Source organism: Cyclopterus lumpus, chromosome 22, assembly GCF_009769545.1.
Source record: "Cyclopterus lumpus isolate fCycLum1 chromosome 22, fCycLum1.pri, whole genome shotgun sequence".
In the NCBI taxonomy this organism is placed as follows: domain Eukaryota; kingdom Metazoa; phylum Chordata; class Actinopteri; order Perciformes; family Cyclopteridae; genus Cyclopterus; species Cyclopterus lumpus.
The window spans coordinates 21,614,117-21,628,952 of record NC_046987.1 but is presented as its reverse complement, the minus strand read 5'-3'; the positions used below and the strand labels follow the sequence as shown (position 1 = coordinate 21,628,952).

General features: G+C 46.3%; 1 protein-coding gene across 1 annotated transcript in view; it reads right to left on the bottom strand.

The window, feature by feature from the left end:
- The window catches only part of syne2b (spectrin repeat containing, nuclear envelope 2b), a 116,233-nt gene extending 102,483 nt beyond the window's left edge, over window positions 1-13,750 (bottom strand). Inside the window, exons 1-8 of the mRNA XM_034563576.1 lie at window positions 13,663-13,750; window positions 7,741-7,802; window positions 5,929-6,024; window positions 5,735-5,812; window positions 5,227-5,319; window positions 4,679-4,881; window positions 3,981-4,180; window positions 1,938-2,038 (exon numbers count right to left, since the gene is read on the bottom strand). Coding sequence (XP_034419467.1) covers window positions 1,938-2,038; window positions 3,981-4,180; window positions 4,679-4,881; window positions 5,227-5,319; window positions 5,735-5,812; window positions 5,929-6,024; window positions 7,741-7,802; window positions 13,663-13,750 — 921 coding nt within the window. The remainder of the gene's footprint in view (window positions 1-1,937; window positions 2,039-3,980; window positions 4,181-4,678; window positions 4,882-5,226; window positions 5,320-5,734; window positions 5,813-5,928; window positions 6,025-7,740; window positions 7,803-13,662) is intronic.
- Window positions 13,751-14,836: the final 1,086 nt, after the last annotated feature.

Below are 14,836 nucleotides of genomic sequence, written 5' to 3'. Positions count from 1 at the left end.
AGACGTTGGTTTCTCAACACGTGGTCCTGATGCTCAGTCTGGTTTTGGGGTCCTTTCACCAGCAGACACCAGGTTTGTGTCGACGCCGATGAACCCGGAGGAGTTGGTAATCATCCTCCTGCATCCTGTGACTGTATGCACCTCTTATGATGTGTATACTGTCCTTCTTTAGCTTCACAAAGAGCTCAAGCAGATTAGAATTACTAGGAGCATTGTTGGAGGAAGACTGCAGAGGAAGAGTTCTACAAACGAGAAGCTGCCCCACGAGCCACGAGCGCCCCACACACGAAACAGGCAAACGGTGCTGCCGTGCCAAAAATGTGTCGAGCTCGGAGCAAGCCCGTGCACAGCGGAGCACCGAGCCCATCGGAGGGTTGATCCCGCACCCCCTTTGTTGTTCGTAGCACCGCTCAGAAGAAAAGAGGAGCTTGTAAAACAGCCTCCTCCTGTTCGGCTGCAGAAAGGGTTTGAGGCCATGTTGTTTCATGTTCTTTAAAGTCTACGGTATGAATAGAATGTGTCAAGAATAAAGTGCATTAAGCTTCATTTCTTCTCTTTGTGTGCATTACATGCAGATGTGTTTCTCAAACTAGCAGGGTTATTCTACTGGGGGGGTAAAGAACCAACATGAGAACCCAAAAGTCTCCAGAAGCCACATCGGAACATGCAAATATCTTTTCGTGTCAGGCGTCTCCGTGTGACTCATCCGTCGTGAGCCGTGCTGCAGGGTGTCGGTGGAATGAAGGACTCGCTGCACTTTGTTCACCTCCGACAGGCAGAGGAGAGACGCACCCTGGCCGTGGCTTTGGAGCGCTTTCAAGAAAACAGGCCCGACCAGTTCCATCCTGCGTGATCCGTCGTGCTCTCAGCCGCCACCTGACTGGAAGGGGCTCTCGGCGCTTAGCGACGGGCTCCTCCAGAGCGGCTGCGGCGCCGTCTCGATGACACAAACGTGCATTTAAAAACTTTCACGAGACGTAACCCGGCAGTGAAATCTGCTCTGAGGTCTTTGGGGTCACATGACACTAAAGGGGTTCTGCAAAGCACGAACAGAAAGGCATCGGCAGTGACAGGTGGGTGTGGCTCTGACGGAGATGGTTCGGTTTTATTTTATTCATTAGTTTAAACATCCATCTATTGTTTACTGGACATGTTATTATCTGATCTCTCCACTCTAAAAACAAACCCATTATGATTTGCACGGTGACGGAGCCTCGGGTGGGAGGTCAGGAGGAGGCTGAAAGGTGAGCAGGGAAACGGGGGTGAAGCTCGACGGCGGGGTGTACCTGTCGCAGGGGTGAAGCAGAAATGGCGGGTGTGTAGTGAACGGGCAGGTTGACAGGAGAATGGCTTTTAGGAAGAGTCAGGTAGTGTGTCTGGGAGGAAAGAGGGAAGGAGAGAGGAGAGGAAACGGAAAACAGAAAGGATGAAAATAGAAAAGAATCCCCAAAGAAAAGGTGATATTTGCTCATTGCAACATCCAATAATAATCATGCCCCGACTGATTTATGCAGGTGGAAATCAATTCCTCACCGCCCACACACACAAAAAGTGCACTTGAGGACACTTGGTGTGAGTTTAAATGTTAAACACTCCTAAACCTGCTGGTTTGGATCTGCTGCATGGATCCATCTTTATTCTCAAACATTGATTTTAGCAACAAAACACAAATAATTAAATAAAAAGAGACTAAATGTAGTAAGTTAAAAAGGTATAAATCGAGATAGAGGTTAAAAATAACTTTTTTTTTATATCTGGGTTGCATATAACTTGTTTAAATAAATAAACGTTGCCTCATTCTGATCTTAATCTTGATGTCTAGACCATGAATCTGATCAAATCCCCCTGATTGTTGACACTGGACTGCAGAAGCTAAACAGCTGAGTCCTAAACTCAGGCTGCAGGCCGTGCTGCGGCGTTCAATGTGTGATACCGACCTGCATGTCTTCCTCTGGCACTGGCAGGTCTTTGGAGTACTGCAGGAACTGGGCCACGTAGGTCATGATGGACTTCTCATCGGGGTCTCGGACGTCCACATCTGCATCCACATCACAAGTCTCCATGATCAGCCTCACGCTCTACAGTTTAGACTCCTGCAGCAGGTGTGTGTGTGTGTGTGTGTGTGTGTGTGTGTGTAGCTTCTCTGTCTTTTAAATAGCCAGCTGATAGAAATCTGCTCACTAATTCACCGGCGGAGTGAAACAACTGAAGGTTTTATACGAGTCCGGAGGAAACCAACCAGCGAGCGAGTCAGCAGACCGTCAGACATCCCACTCGCCCTCAGGATCACCGTCACAAAGCTCACAGCGACACTCAGACAAAGATTCACGAGGCTCCAGAAGAATTGCTGCTGCGCAACTATGTCAGTGACAAATCCGGTGAATCATATTTAGAATAGAGCGAAAAGGCGTGGAGAGGGATGAGCGAACAAGAGACACAGCTCTGGTGGTAATTAGTAGAACCCAGTGCAGCTGTAGTAAACAGACTGTGGCTCAGAGTGGCTGACTCCTCTGGTTGTATAGAAGTCTATGCTTCATGTGTTAGAGCTGCATTCTCTCTACTGACCGCCAGGGGGCGACTCCTCTGGTTGTATAGAAGTCTACGCTTCATGTGTTAAAGCTGCATTCTCTCTACTGACCACCAGGGGGCGACTCCTCTGGTTGTATAGAAGTCTACGCTTCATGTGTTAAAGCTGCATTCTCTCTACTGACCACCAGGGGGCGACTCCTCTGGTTGTATAGAAGTCTATGCTTCATGTGTTAAAGCTGCATTCTCTCTACTGACCACCAGGGGGCGACTCCTCTGGTTGTATAGAAGTCTATGCTTCATGTGTTAAAGCTGCATTCTCTCTCCTGACCACCAGGGGGCGACTCCTCTGGTTGTATAGAAGTCTATGCTTCATGTGTTAAAGCTGCATTCTCTCTACTGACCACCAGGGGGCGACTCCTCTGGTTGTATAGAAGTCTATGCTTCATGTGTTAAAGCTGCATTCTCTCTCCTGACCACCAGGGGGTGACTCCTCTGGTTGTATAGAAGTCTATGCTTCATGTGTTAAAGCTGCATTCTCTCTCCTGACCACCAGGGGGCGACTCCTCTGGTTGTATAGAAGTCTATGCTTCATGTGTTAAAGCTGCATTCTCTCTCCTGACCACCAGGGGGCGACTCCTCTGGTTGTATAGAAGTCTATGCTTCATGTGTTAAAGCTGCATTCTCTCTCCTGACCAACAGCGGATGACTCCTCTGGTTGTATAGAAGTCTATGCTTCATGTGTTAAAGCTGCATTCTCTCTCCTGACCACCAGGGGGCGACTCCTCTGGTTGTATAGAAGTCTATGCTTCATGTGTTAAAGCTGCATTCTCTCTACTGACCACCAGGGGGCGACTCCTCTGGTTGTATAGAAGTCTATGCTTCATGTGTTAAAGCTGCATTCTCTCTCCTGACCACCAGGGGGTGACTCCTCTGGTTGTATAGAAGTCTATGCTTCATGTGTTAAAGCTGCATTCTCTCTCCTGACCACCAGGGGGCGACTCCTCTGGTTGTATAGAAGTCTATGCTTCATGTGTTAAAGCTGCATTCTCTCTCCTGACCACCAGGGGGCGACTCCTCTGGTTGTATAGAAGTCTATGCTTCATGTGTTAAAGCTGCATTCTCTCTCCTGACCAACAGCGGATGACTCCTCTGGTTGTATAGAAGTCTATGCTTCATGTGTTAAAGCTGCATTCTCTCTCCTGACCACCAGGGGGCAAATCTTTATATGTACAGTTTATGATTCACCCTCCGAAGACTTTGCACAACAACTTTACGTCGGCCTCCACAAATGTAGGTCAGCGAAGGAGAACTTCTGCTGAAAGTTGAACTCATTGAATAACAAAAACAACAATCGATCTAAATGTAAACTTGGTTATTGAAGTTATAGTTATTATACATTTCATCCATAATGCTGAGCTGTTTCCTGAGTGCAGTAAAGCTGGATCCCTCACCATCGGGATCCAGCAGCCTGGGGATCCTCAGCTCCCTCTCGGCGATGCGGAAGGCCTCCTCCAGGTTCTGCCTGTTGCTCCGGGTCCTGGCCTTGGACAGATCCACCAGGTCGGGCCGCAGAGCGTACTGGATGGCCAGGAAGACCACTCCGCTCCTCCAGCTGGCTTTGAAGTCTTTCACGTTGATCGTGCAGCCGGCTCTGAGGGAAGCAGATCAATACGTGACATTAAAATCATGCAGCTCGTGTTGCAGAATCCCAGACATTAAATTAACACTTTAAAAAGGGAAGTACTCCCACAGTCCATCCCATACTATCAGTTCTGAATCTTAAAATTACTGTTTTTGTGAATGGACTCCGTTGGCTTTGAAGAGAGCGTACTAAAGATGAAAGGTAACGTAAAGAGGTGATAAATACTCTAATAAACAGATATTGATTCTTTTAGGGGTCTAAAATACGTCCACAGCAGAACAACCCCACTTCTAAACACCCCACCTGTCCCTTTAAGATCAAGAACAGGCCAGCTGAAGCGGAAAATACCAAATATAAATAGGCTATTCTCAAAAGTACGTTACGCAATACAGATTTTACAAGATTGGTGCTCATGTTGCACCAATTGGGAGATTTCTCAAGGCTTTGACGAGTCCCTAAATAAAGCCGACGCGACACATTTCATGAAGTGCACCCCTGCTGGCTTACTTGTGGCACTGTTCCCGGACCCAGAGCAGCAGGGCCTTCTTGGCAGAAACCCGGAAGCGGTTGTGCAGCGGCGATCCTCTTGGGGGAACCGGACTGCTGCCGCCGGAGCGGCCCGACAGGGTGGAGCGAGAGTCCAGGCTGGCCAGGGACTCCATGGAGGACTGCCGGGAACTGAACGAGAGGCTGCTGGCCAGCTCCTCGATCTGAGACCGACACACCCAAAAACAAGGCGTGAAAACAACTGAAGCTTAACCTTAAAAGATTATATAATTAAAATGTTGGTAAGCTTAAATAAATGCTTAATTGTAGCGTTGCGATTGGTTTCTTTGCTCCAATAATTTGGTTTGATCCGTTTTATCCTGAAAAAAACTTCACCCAAGGAAATCGATTTAAATCTAATAAAGTAAATATTAATTATAGAAGTACAGGACATTCCTGACTTTATTTTAATAACAGAGGTTTTATCTCGGAGAGTTGAGAAGGTGAGACTAATCAAAGTGGAAAACATCAACAACAAGAAGAGCACTTATGACCAGCATTAATCTCACGTGATACTGCAGGATGATGGTCCATATGAGGCCCAGGATGATGGACGGCTTCCCATCGATGATGTCAGGAATGTTGATGTTGACCAGTTTGATCTGCGGACAAAACAAGAGAGCTTCTTCATACCGGCACAAAGCCCCAAATCATACGCGACAGATTACAGCGGTTGGGGATCGTATCCCTCCGCCAAAACCGTCTAGACCCTCGTCCGTCCAAAATGTCAACGCTTCGTCCTGTTTGACACGCCAACTATCAGAAATTACTGAATTATGGCAGAAAAAAAACAAACTCTGACCTCCAAAATCTAAAATCGCTTTAAGTTCCTGAGATAAAAACAAAAATCATTATAGAAAAGTAATCACATGTCGACAATGCCGGCCGAATAAGACTACTAGAATATTTAGTTTTTGCATTAATGGTGAAACGCTGGTTTAGCCATCGCCAGTCGTCGAGTTCTCGTAAGCGGTCGGCGACGGCGTCCGTCTGACGGCGTGACGCCGTGTCACTCACCGACTTGCCCTTCAGGAAGGAAAGGGCTTTCTCGATGTTGCTCCTGTGCTGGAACATCCCCCGGCCTCTCTCCCGACTCTGCAAACAAACAGAACACAGCAGCAGAGAGTCGGTCGGTCGGCCGCTGGGGTCGGAAAAAAAAAAGGCGCCGGCTGCGTGTTTTGCGCGTCGGGTTTTGGGGGCGTTGAACTCACGAGGCGCTGGCCGCTCATCACCTCCAGCAGGTCCAGCAGTTTGGAGCCGTCGCGGAAATCGCTGAAGAGATCCAGGACCACGGAGGGAGGCCTCCGCTGTCACGGCACACAAGCGTCACGTTAGTTTATTCACGGTTAGGATGCAGACGTGCTTTACGTCCGGCTCAACTTTCTATAAAATAAGCCATGCAACAATTTAACTTAAAAACCTTTTATTTATTTTCTTAAAAACATTCGTCAAAACGTGTGAAAGAAGACGTTTTTCTGCCCGTCTGTTGCTCCTCGATGACGTGGATCAGCTCGCTCCTCGTGACCTCCAATTAAAATCAGTTTGCGGCGTGTTGGTCTCGCTCAGAACGAGGCCGCTTGTTGCTCTCGGAGAAGCTCATCTTCTCCTCATGAACATGATTATTGTAGTTTTACAAGTGATTGCGACGCCATAATAAAAAAATAATTGCTCTTTTACATCCGAGTTCGAGCGGTTTGGTTCCAAGAGCAGATTCCAGAAATAGAAACCAGATTCCGGTGAGACCGATGGAACCGAGCCACCGGCATGTTGCTGTTGGGGGGGGGGGGGGGGTCCGTCTGCTGCTGTCCGTCTGTGCGCTGTGAACCTTGCTCCTCAATGCTAGATTTCCGTGCACGCTTCCCCACCTCCAACCCAAACCCCCTCAACACTGGGAGAGCGGACGGTCTGCTGCTGACTCACGGGAGGCAGTGGGGGAGCCACGTTGATTTCAATGTAACATAATTCAATTCAGTTTAATTTGTATAGCCCAAAATCACAAACTCCCCTCAGAGGGCTTTACAATCTGTACACATACGACATCCCTGACCTTTGACCTCACATCAAATCAGAAAAAATTCCAGAAAAGGGGGGGGGGAAATTAGCAGGGCCTCAGAGGCAGGAGGTATCACGAAGAAAGGAAGGAGGCCAGGTCCAGGTCAGAGGCTGGATGCAGGAAGCAGGGACAAGGACCCAGGACCAACTTTAGATAGATATAATTGAGTATCATCTGCATATCAATGAACGTTTATGGAGTGTTACCTGATAATGTTGCCCAAAGGAAGCATATAAAAAAGGTAAACAACATTGGTCCAAGCACAGAACCTTGTGGAACTCCGTGACTAACGTTGGTAAAACACAAGCCGCTGGATGAGAAAAAGCCCTTTGAATGGAAATAAAAAGGAGATGGTCGCGCTTCACAAGATGCGAAGCGTTGCAAAGCCCATTGATTGATTTCGGTTTGCTTTGCTCCTTGAGGTCTTTTGGAATCATTTAATGGTCAGTCAGCTGAGCTCTAAAAGTGTCGCTGTGATTCTTTATCGAGGGGGAACTTTAACCTTCACCTAAAATCTCAAAACACAAACGGTGAAATGAGCCTGAAGCTGTGCTGTCGAGCTCCTGTTTGATTCACGATGGGTTCAAAATCTGCCCGTTACGATGCAAATAGTCCAAATATCTGAAATCCACACGTAGTTACAATGAAATTATTTTCCATCTTTACAGATTTTCCGAAATGTTTTTTTTCTTCTTTTTAAATAACAAATTTTAAAAAAAGGTTAAAATATTTTTTTTTACGGAGATATCGAGGCTGTAGGGGAGAATATTGGGAATGTTTTGTGAGTAAAATGTATTTTTCCCTGCAGGAATCGGTACATTGTATCCATATTACACACAAAAGGAAGTCAACCAAATTTACAAACAAAAAAAGTATTGATTGCATTTACTAAGAGAGGCTTATACATCATAATTTTAAACCCTTTAAACAAGTGCAGCAAGCTACCAAGAATGAAAGAGACACGGCTCACCTTTGCCAGCTGAGCGTTGACCCAGTTGGTGAAGGTCTTCTTCTGAATCTGTTCCTGTTCCACTGTTGAAGAAGAACAAACGCACAACGTCACCTTTCACCTCTACACTCACGTCCCAAAAACATCCCGATGAGGTCCTGATGCGTCCGTGTTGGGTTCATCTGCAGAGAGGACGCCGGGTCACTCTGGATATTCTGAAACGGGCCCCGATACCGGATGGAGCGCTTTACGATTAAGACGCGTTTGATGTGACGATCATATTTAGGAGGTTTTAGGAGCATTCTTTGGAGCTTTCATGCAGCTCATTCAGAATATGGATGATTGAATTTGCACGCGGCCTCCTTCCTGTTTGCCAGCAGCTGTGTGAGTTGAACACAAACCAAGCTGTCGGAGTCGAGGAAGGAGAAACACTGCTGCCTTTAAACATCACGGAGCTTTTTGGATAGGAACAAATATCTCTCCGTCACGTAAACAGCTCGGTAGGAATATTTATTTAGTTATTTATATCAATGGAATAATAAAAAGAGAGCCGCGGAAACGAATTCAGCACAAACAGCTGCGAGCAAATCATCTGCCCCATTAATTCTGTAATATTTAATTATTAAATAAGTTCTTAGCTTCCACACCTTTCTGACATGCATCTGACATTGTATTTTTTGTATAATATCACATATATACAGAGTTCTACATATACTTGAATAAGACGTTTCACACATGTATTAGGGGACTGCGGTTGGGTGAATAAATCGCTCCATTTATTTTGCTAATTTAATAATCCGCCTCTGAAGAACGAGAGCCATTCAGCCGCTGCTCAATGGATTAAGAGTTTAGACCAAACCAGTTGGAACCAACGCGAGCCGAGATGGTTCTGTTGACCCGCACAGAATATAAACCGGCAAACCGGCACTTGATGGGCTGAAGACGTCAACATATCTCCAAAAGCCGGTATTAGTATGCAGTTAAACCTACTGTTGACACATTTAATATATGCAACTTGTTCCATCTTGAATGCATCTTGAAATGAACCACGTGTGTAATGTCATGAACGTATAGACAAAGCGTTCATAATCAGTGACGAAGTATCAAACTCTTTTTTAATCATTTTTTTGGTTACCTCCGCCAGGAGATTGGCCGTGTGCGTGACTTAATGTGCGCGTGCATCTCCGTGTCCGTCCACGGCTAATCTCGCATACCGCTGCAACAAATTGCTCAACGCTGTGGGCGCGTGTTGACGGCTGCGTGCTCAGGGACCTCTTGTGGTTGCAGGGACTCGCACTCTCTCTCCTCACTCACATGCACTCTCAACCGGCCTCGGGCTGCCGATGGCCGACAAGCGAGACGGCGTGGACGGGAACCGGTTGGCTCACGGCGTGCTTGGCCACCGGCTAACGGACCTACATTTAGACGTCCGCTGCTCTCCCGACGTCAACCTCGCATATCGTTGAAAGAAATAAGACCTGAAGTCTTCAATAAAACGCTCCAACGCGTCACGGTTACGCCCCGTGAGACGTCTGATGACCACGACGGTTGAGTATCTGTTGTGTGAGACGAGCGAGGGGGAAAACAAGCCTGATGCACATGCAGTCTAGACTGGGCGTTAGACAAGTATGGGTTGTATTCATCCAATCAAACCTCACAGCAGTGGTCATAAGGGAGACTGTCATCTACAGTGGAAGTAACAACAGTGCTGGTGAGTTATTGTCCAAAGAGTCTCACATATACGATCCAGTCCTCCTGACTCAGTGGACGTCTCAGTCGGCGCTTCTCTCAACGTTCAATGCGCTCACGTTAAACTGCGTAGAGCATCTCCAATGCCGGCATCTTTTTTTGGGGATAATTAACGTGTTACACAAGTCTGACTGCTACGCAGTGAAAATACGACTATAAAACAAACTGTTTTATGAGGTTGGCGCTATGAAGGATGTTCCCATCAACAAGGAAGCATTCCAATGGTTCTTTCCACTAATCAAACCACAATACTTAGACGACGTTATTACGTCGGTGCCACGGCCATCACAACTACAAAGGCCGTACTGGACGTGGTACTGTTGGGTAACGGCCACATGGTGAAACTAATCTGCTTCCGGTTTTGGTTGTCTAGATTCCTTAAAAAAGTCAAGATGTGCTCACTTCCAGAGTTTCTTCTCGACTCGGTGTTAGCCAGCTGACCTCGTATGTCCTCTTGACCGACAGACACTCGTACCTGTTCAGGTAACCTCCACAGTGTTGTCGACTAATTACAACATGGGAGGGTATTAGTAGTGTCGCCCAATATATTGAATTAGCCTGCTAGCCTTTGTCCAAGTTAGCGAATGAGAAAAACCTGACAACTTCAAAGCCTCCAATTACCCGGGCCTGTGTTTTGGGTTTGAGAAACTCCTGAGAACCCATAACACTTTGGAGCGGGTACACTCAACAAAGGGAATGGACTTCCCTGGTGAAGAGGCACATTGAGCCTTTACAGCCCCGCTGTGATGTTAACGTGCTTCAGAAGCATGTTTCCTGTGAAGCAGACGTTCATTAACTGGTCTCACATGCAACAGCAGAGCTCTGCCTTCAGGGCGATGCACGCTTCATTATTGTCGGATTATCACTGATAAAAGGAGCAGTCTGTGGACGCCCAGCTCTCGCTTTGTGTCTCCAATAACTATTCATTAGGAATAAAGAGGCAACACATTATTAAACTACTGGGCGACATAATAATTGTATTATTTCCAATATGTTCTTCCTATTAAACCTTCCCTGGCCCTAAGAAAGCTTCTATTTGACTTGTGATTTATTTGCTGATAGGAGGCACTGATAAAGCTTCCCAGTGTATGATAAGCCCAGATTGATATCTTACATTTAACACACAATACTTTCACTACTTACAGGTTGTGTGTAGCTGTAGATTGACCGTTACCCAGCAGAAGACCCACTAATAGTATCCATGAGACTGGCTTTAAACCAAGTAAACAAATGACAACACTCACCCATGATGGGATCACTGCTGCTGACTCAGCAGGGAATGTTTCCAGGTAAACAAACTGTGGTGCATGTCACTCTAAAGCAAACTCCTCTCGTCTATCGCACTGTAAACGTTACAGATCCATGAAGGAAAGCAGATTTATGAAGTTAAGTTTGGGAGCAACTCCTGTCTAACCAGCAAACAGTCATCATGTCAAGCCTGCAGGGAAGCAGGTGAGATCAGCTAGGCTCCGCCTCTTTTTAAAATCTCACTCGTGAAGGATTCAGGCCTGCTGAAACAAGACCGGCAGCGAGCTCGTCCTCCTGCAGCCTTCTGGGTAATTTATGATTCATAAGCTGGAAAATGTGGGTCAAATTCAAAATGTCACAATGCAACGAAAATGTAGATCTCTCACCGGATTTAACCTGAAGATACTCCTCTGGTTGTATAGAAGTCTATGCTTCATGTGTTAAAGCTGCATTCTCTCTCCTGACCACCAGGGGGCGACTCCTCTGGTTGTATAGAAGTCTATGCTTCATGTGTTAAAGCTGCATTCTCTCTCCTGACCACCAGGGGGCGACTCCTCTGGTTGTATAGAAGTCTATGCTTCATGTGTTAAAGCAGCATTCTCTCTCCTGACCACCAGGGGGCGACTCCTCTGGTTGTATAGAAGTCTATGCTTCATGTGTTAAAGCAGCATTCTCTCTCCTGACCACCAGGGGGCGACTCCTCTGGTTGTATAGAAGTCTATGCTTCATGTGTTATAGCTGCATTCTCTCTCCTGACCACCAGGGGGCGACTCCTCTGGTTGTATAGAAGTCTATGCTTCATGTGTTATAGCTGCATTCTCTCTCCTGACCACCAGGGGGGCGACTCCTCTGGTTGTATAGAAGTCTATGCTTCATGTGTTAAAGCTGCATTCTCTCTCCTAACCACCAGAGGGCGACTCCTCTGGTTGTATAGAAGTCTATGCTTCATGTATTAAAGCTGCATTCTCTCTCCTGACCACCAGGGGGCGACTCCTCTGGTTGTATAGAAGTATATGCTTCATGTGTTAAAGCTGCATTCCCTCTCCTGTCCACCAGGGGGCGACTCCTCTGGTTGTATAGAAGTCTATGCTTCATGTGTTAAAGCTGCATTCTCTCTCCTAACCACCAGGGGGCGACTCCTCTGGTTGTATAGAAGTCTATGCTTCATGTGTTAAAGCTGCATTCTCTCTCCTGACCACCAGGGGGCGACTCCTCTGGTTGTATAGAAGTATATGCTTCATGTGTTAAAGCTGCATTCCCTCTCCTGTCCACCAGGGGGCGACTCCTCTGGTTGTATAGAAGTCTATGCTTCATGTGTTAAAGCTGCATTCTCTCTCCTGACCACCAGGGGTCGACTCCTCTGGTTGTATAGAAGTATATGCTTCATGTGTTAAAGCTGCATTCCCTCTCCTGTCCACCAGGGGGCGACTCCTCTGGTTGTATAGAAGTCTATGCTTCATGTGTTAAAGCTGCATTCTCTCTCCTGACCACCAGGGGGCGACTCCTCTGGTTGTATAGAAGTCTATGCTTCATGTGTTGAAGCTGCATTCTCTCTCCTGACCACCAGGGGGCGACTCCTCTGGTTGTATAAGTAACTGCAGCCGTGTTTTCTGTCTCTAACTCCTTATCAATGGGCCACAGGCTCAAGCACCATCGAGTGACCTCATTGGACGACAGTGACCTATTGTGAAAAGTGATGATGATGAATAATATAATTACTGGGGCGGTCTCACTTGATAACAACCTCATAAAAAAAGGTTTAAAGCATCACGTTTGAGAGAAGTGACGCACACAACACTTCAATCCGTTTTGACACAGATAATCATTTTATAAGCATAACTTTATAAAAGCCGCATTACATGTCCTCAGAAGAACGCCCCCCCCCCCCCCCCTCCCAAGCTGATGCAAACACTCTTTATTGACATTCTTTCGTCATCACCATTTGAAACAACACAAAAAAAAACTTTCAGTCTTTTTTTTTAAAAGTTATTTAACAAGCTGGCTTCTCGTGGCGGCGTTAGGACGACATCATGTTTACAAGGCTTTAATACGAAGAAAAGTCAAATAAAAACACTGTTTTTAAGGGTGGAGAGGACATGTGGGGAGTCATGTGCCCTCATATAAAACCTAAAGGCACCCATTGGTGCCAACCGTGTCACGCCAGCTTACCCGTGAGTCTCCCTTTGCATGCAGGTTATTCTTGCATGCCGTATTAAAATTTAATTACATTTTTCTCTCAAAAGTGTATTTGAATCTTTCAGTTTTGCAGGTATTTGTATGATATTATAATTTTTTTAATTAGTCGTTTTGTTTATTAAATGTCCCAAAAGAATAGGGAAAAAAATGTGCATCAAAAGTCCCCAGGGCCTCAGGTGACATCTTCAAGTAGCTCGACATGTCCGACCAACACTCAGTTTACCACGACACAAAACTGGGAAAACAGATTCAATATTTGGAATTTGATAATTGCATTAAAACGGTTAAATTAAAAACGTTCTGTAAATCCTCAAAATCGAATAAGTTTCAACTTTTATGATGATGTGTCCGGGCGGTGAGAACAGGGTCTCCTCCACCCTCCCAGCGGCTCTTTGTAAAAGTGACTCACGTCTCTCCGAGAGCCGATTAGGCCGAGCGTGACCTCAAAAGAAATTAGAATAAAAGTGACGAAAGTGAAGCGAGGCGGAGCCGTCAGACCGAGGCTTAGGAGTCATTATGTCGCCACGGTAACCAAGATAAAACATCGAAAATCAAGACGCGGAGCTTTTTTTGTTGTTGTTGTTGCAGTTGCATGACCTCAGTCTTCTCTCGGGGAACAACGAGCCTTCACTCCGCTCGGCCCGAACGCTCGCTGAAGTTAAATCAACAATCTGGAAGCGTCGCAGTCGCCGTAATAAACCTCAAAGCACAGAAAATACACCTCTTTAAAAACACCGATGCATCACTCACCCTGCAGCAGCATGTGGACGTTGTCGATGTCCAGGGGGATGGACCCCCTCCCCACCGGGTCATCTCCGCAGCACCAGCCTGACGACATGCTTCCTCACGCGCGGCCTCCCGGCAGCATGGCCGCCCTCTGCCACACGGAGACAGAAGAGTTATGGAGGTAATCCTCGTGGCACACTTCACTACAGGAGGACAGATGCAAAGAGACGCATTTAAAAGCATGCAGGAGACAATAAGACGGGACATGATCATATAGTATATGTATAGTATATGTTTCCCAACATATTGGGAAAGTGGGACCAGTATCTCCACAGGAATTATTACAAACAATGTTTAGAAGAATCAGTTTAAGTTGCGTAACCTTCTCTTTCAACAGTGAGATCTGAAATATTCTGGGTGACCGATAGATGGACAGAGTAGACCAATATAAAGATGTTTAATTTGATATTGTTTATTTAAGAGGGACCATGCATGACATATATTGCATGTGTAGTCACATCATCATCATCATCGTCATCATGGAAAATCTCCTGGCATAGCAGCTTTTAATCTTCTGCGCCCACAAAACAGGCCAAAGATAACTTTGAGTGCCAGGATGTAAACTGCTTTTGTGGAAAAGAAAAATAGTCTAAAAGGGCTTTAAAAAGTAATAAAAGCAATAAAAGGGTCAAGACCAAGGTCACGGTGGACCAACAACTAAAGGAAAGAGACCTTCAGTTGAGCGGTTACATCACGGAGGACAAAGCCACCGAGACGGCTCTCCACAAACCAGCAGAAACACCTCGAGGATACAGTTTGGGGGCGAGTTCATCATCTTGTCTGACAGGGTGCTGGGTGAAGGGTGCTGGGTTTCCTCCTGTTCCGTCTCGCCCCGGGTTATGAATACTTGAACCGAGAGGAAGAATGTGTGACATTTAGACATCTTTCCAAAATGCGCCTGCCTAAACAAATCAGTGTGTAAAAAAATAAAAAAGCGCCTCTGATTTGACCAGAAAGTCTCTTTTTTTTCTTCTATTTCTTCCTTTCTTTCTTTCTTTCTTTCTGCACATCACGAACATGACTGACAGCTCGGGAGAACGGACAGGTGAGCGAGGCTAAAATAAAACGGCGCTCGCTAAATGTCAGAGCAGCTCGAACGGGAGCTGCTGGCTTGGTTTTAACCTGCGTGTGCTGGATC